The sequence below is a fragment of the Myotis davidii genome, unplaced genomic scaffold (assembly GCF_000327345.1).
Source record: "Myotis davidii unplaced genomic scaffold, ASM32734v1 scaffold1377, whole genome shotgun sequence".
Taxonomy (NCBI): domain Eukaryota; kingdom Metazoa; phylum Chordata; class Mammalia; order Chiroptera; family Vespertilionidae; genus Myotis; species Myotis davidii.
In genome coordinates, this window is record NW_006288854.1 from 514,362 (window position 1) to 518,225 (window position 3,864).

At 45.3% G+C, this 3,864-nt stretch overlaps 1 protein-coding gene across 7 annotated transcripts in view; it reads right to left on the reverse strand.

The window, feature by feature from the left end:
• Positions 1-38: 38 nt before the first annotated feature.
• NUP98 (nucleoporin 98kDa) overlaps positions 39-3,864 on the reverse strand; it is a 100,932-nt gene continuing 97,106 nt past the window's right edge. For all 7 annotated transcript variants that reach the window (XM_015562189.1, XM_015562191.1, XM_006761044.2 and 4 more), the window contains 4 exons: positions 3,080-3,321; positions 2,419-2,573; positions 929-1,040; positions 39-799 (listed from right to left, as the gene is read on the reverse strand). In XM_015562189.1, the coding sequence (XP_015417675.1) occupies positions 567-799; positions 929-1,040; positions 2,419-2,573; positions 3,080-3,321 (742 nt within the window). In that variant the 3' untranslated portion in view covers positions 39-566. The remainder of the gene's footprint in view (positions 800-928; positions 1,041-2,418; positions 2,574-3,079; positions 3,322-3,864) is intronic.

Here is a 3,864-nt window from a genome sequence, read left to right on the forward strand (position 1 = left end):
CAGCAGGCACTCACAGGAAGACCCTGTTCTGCTTCCTAACTCAGTACAACTCTCTCTTGACTCTACAACGCAATGTTAATTCATCAACCTACTTAAAAGAGAGATTCTCCTTCCTTCTGTGGATTGGTCACCTGTTAAGGAAGGATACATTTGTCCCACTCCTAAAGAGTCCTGGTGTGAAAGGGCTGGGTTCGGAGTAGGGTAGCAGGTTGGCATGGAGGGTCACAAGACCCAGAATGACTGAGGGTGGAAAAGAATTCCCTGGTTCTTTGAGGGGATTCTGTCAAAGGTGCCTTATTGACTGTTTTTAGAAAAGGAAAAAAATGAATGATCTTGAAGATGATAAAAAAGAGACTTGGCTTCTTTTTTGGGTTCCAAAAGCCCTTATTCCATGTTCTGCATTAAGGAAGCCCTGAAGAATTGGAGTACACTGCTTGGGGTAGCAGGATGGGAGGATGGATTCTGCAGCCAACTCAGAGAATGACAAACAGTGCTGATCAACTCAATGCAGGGACCTCTGTGTGGCGAGTGTGAATGAGCATGTGAGTGTGGGAGGAGCCTGGGGCTCAATGGCTCCCAACAGTCAATTCTTGAAGAGTCAGTTCTCGAAGGTAGGACTGTGTGAGGCTGCGCAGTTCCTCCAGGGCATAGTCCTCAGGCATGGGGAGCCGGCCAATGTGGGGAGCCAAAAGGCGCAAAGGGACCCGCTGAAGATCTGGCGTAGAATCAGAGGTTGCATCAGGGGCATGCTGAAGGCTCAGTACCACCCGCAAAAGGTTGGCTAGACGTTTGGCCATGTCTGGAGAGAAAAAGTGGAGTGAGCACAAAGGATGGACGGTGGGGAAGGGGGCACAGGGTATATGTGTGCGTAATAATCATAAAGACAGGAGGCATGCAAGCAGAAAGCAGGGAGAGGCTAGAGGCTTACCTGACTGAGCCAGGCGATCCTTGGCATTGTAACACTGGATCTGCTCTATCCGGTTGCACAGCGAGGTCACTTTGGTTTGTAACTGCTCCAGCTCATAACCCGAGCACTCCACCTGTAGAACAGCAGATAAACCATTAGGAGCTCCATCACCACAATCTTATCCACAGCCTGACTGCACAACTCTGAAACAACAGTGAGGTGAGGGAGGGGGACCCAAGAAGCTGGCTGGCAGGGCCATGTCACCACCATCCTGCCTGCTTGCTGAGAACAAGGCATGGTGTTAGCAGTAAAGTAATACAGTGTAGAGTCTTGGATTGGGCTCCAGAACTTGATTCCCCACCCCACCCCCTTATTTATTATCTTAGAGAGGGAATGGGGAGGGAGGATGAGAGAAGGAGGCAGGGAGAGGGAAAAAGAAAAAGAAAGAGAAAGAGAGAGAAAGAGAGAAACAGACAGACAGAGACAGACAGACATTGATCAGTTGCTTCTTGTATGCACACTGACTGGGGATCGAACCTGCAGTCTAGGTATGTGCCTGACCAGGAATCAATCCCGAAACCTTCTGGTGTACTGGAAAATGCTCCAACCAGCTAAGCCACACTGGCCAGCGCCAGAACTTGATACCTAACCTTTATACTCTATTGCCTTTACCTTAAAAGAATGATCTTCCCAAAAGGAGCTCATGGCAACCTAAAGAGACCATAACTATAATATTGTCAGGTATGCTAGCAGACAAATGCACCAAATATTTTGGTAGTAAAAAAAAGAGAGAGAGAGAGTGTGTGTGTGCAAGTTAACTTTTCCCAGGGGGAAAAAAGAGAGAAGTAGAGCTTATAATAATCTAGATTTTAAAGGGTGAATATAAGTGTGGAGTTAAAGAGTGGAAGAAAACAAGGTTTGCTAGAAACATCATGAGTAATTTAGTGTGCGGAGAGCAGGTTGGTAAGGCTGGAATCTGGGTTAGAAGTGGTAGGAGTTAAGGCAAGAGTGAAAGAAGGTAAAAGCCTCTACAGCGGCTTGAATACTATGTTTAGTAGTTTGGTCTCTATACTGTAAACAGTGGGGATCTAGCCCTATGATTTCCAAGATTGATCCAAGACATTTTAATGAAGACTGAATAACTGTAATGCTTGCCATTTAAAACATACCAAATGATGTGTGAATTATCCTCATCAAATCTCTGACTTTCTGTAGCTCTCACCCCGAGCTTATTCAAAGTAGGGCTGGACAAGAGTAGGGGACTGACTACAGAGAAACTGCAGAAAGTCTATTGTACACACTACTTGGTAATAAACACAAAAAAGTTTTTTAAATTTTGATACAGCTGTCAAGTCAAAACAGCTGCATCAACTGCCTCATCAAAATGCCCTTGTGCATCAACAGTGCTACCTCTGGTGCCAGTGAGTTTTCAAGTTGCTGCTCAGACCTATGAGGTCTCTTTAAGGGCCAGGGAAAAGGAAAACCAGGCAGTGGTTAAGGAACTCAGGTACCTGCTGTATTTGGTGGACCATTTCAAGGACCCGAAGATAGTCCAGGTAAACAAGGCCAGATGTTTCCCAGTCCTGGATTAGGCCACTGCGCTCTGGAGGTGCCAGGTCTTCCAAGAACCCCTTCAGGTAGTCATAGTTTTCATTAATGATGGCATCTGAAAAGCAAAATATTGAGCACAATGTCTGCACAAGTACATGGTTCTCAAAAATACCCAGAGGAAGAACATGGCAGAAAGCCAAGACAAGAAGGAAGAGGAAACAATGTTGGGCCAGACTTGTGAATATCAAGTAGTTATTTGAAATTCTCTAAAAAAAAAAAAAAAGGTGAAGAATTTCTGGCTTCAGTTTTCCAAACAGATTATTTCTGGTGTTGCTGAATAAAATTCCCTATATAAACAAAGCTTAACATAATTAGCACATATCAAGAATATTCCTGGCAAATAATAATGTAACAGTATTGCTGTCTACCCAGCCCTGCCCCTCTAGCCCCTCATTTTGGCCAAGCCTCGCCTACATGGAGAGCTTTCAGAAGGTGTGGTCTGATTCACGTCTGCCATGTCCCATACTATGAGCATCACTGGTCTGATTCGTCATGGAGTTCGGAGGGTGGAATAATTTGGGGTGATTCCAGGAGACGCGGACCCTAGAGGGAAGCACTCACCAGAAGCTAAGTGCCGGATGATGAGTTTGTGGCAGTGGTTCCAGTGACCAGCTTTAAATAAATAGAGGGCCTCCAAGTGCCTGTTGGACTCCATGTGTGCTCGCACTGCTTTGGCCTCATGAATCCACTCAGCAGGCACACAAAGCTTCTGGGTCAGGAAAGTCTCCTTAGCCCAAGATTCAGGGGTCTCCAGTAGTTGGCAGTGGCGGGTAAGCAGCTCTCGAACAGCCCTCTCACGCAGGCTGTAGGAAGAGATAAGATGGAATAAATCTCATCCTCACGGATGGAGAAGGCTGCCTCAGACAGCTCAAACTGGGACAGTCTCTCAAACTTCAGGTCTTGATCCTTAGTGGATCACCTCAAACTTCACTAAAAACAAAAACGAACAAACCCAAAAGCCAACATGTCAGCATTTACTTTATTTTTTATTTTTTAAATTAATCCTCACCCAAGGATATTTTTCCACTGATTTTTAGAAAGTGGAAGGGAGGGGGAGAGACAAAAGAGAGAAACATCAATATGAAAGAGAAACATCCATTGGTTGCCCTTCGCACACCCTGACTAGGGCCAGGGATCAAGCCTACAACCAAGGTACATGCTCTTGATTGGAATTGAACCCAGGACCCTTCAGTTGCAGACCAACATTCTATACATTGCGCTAAACTGGCTAGAGCAGCATTTATTTTTTAAATAAAATAGAATAGAAAGTATCTAAGCACACTGTATTTTCAGGGTCAAAAAAGGCTGAAACTAATACTCTAGGGAAGGTTGCCACTGCCTGGAAA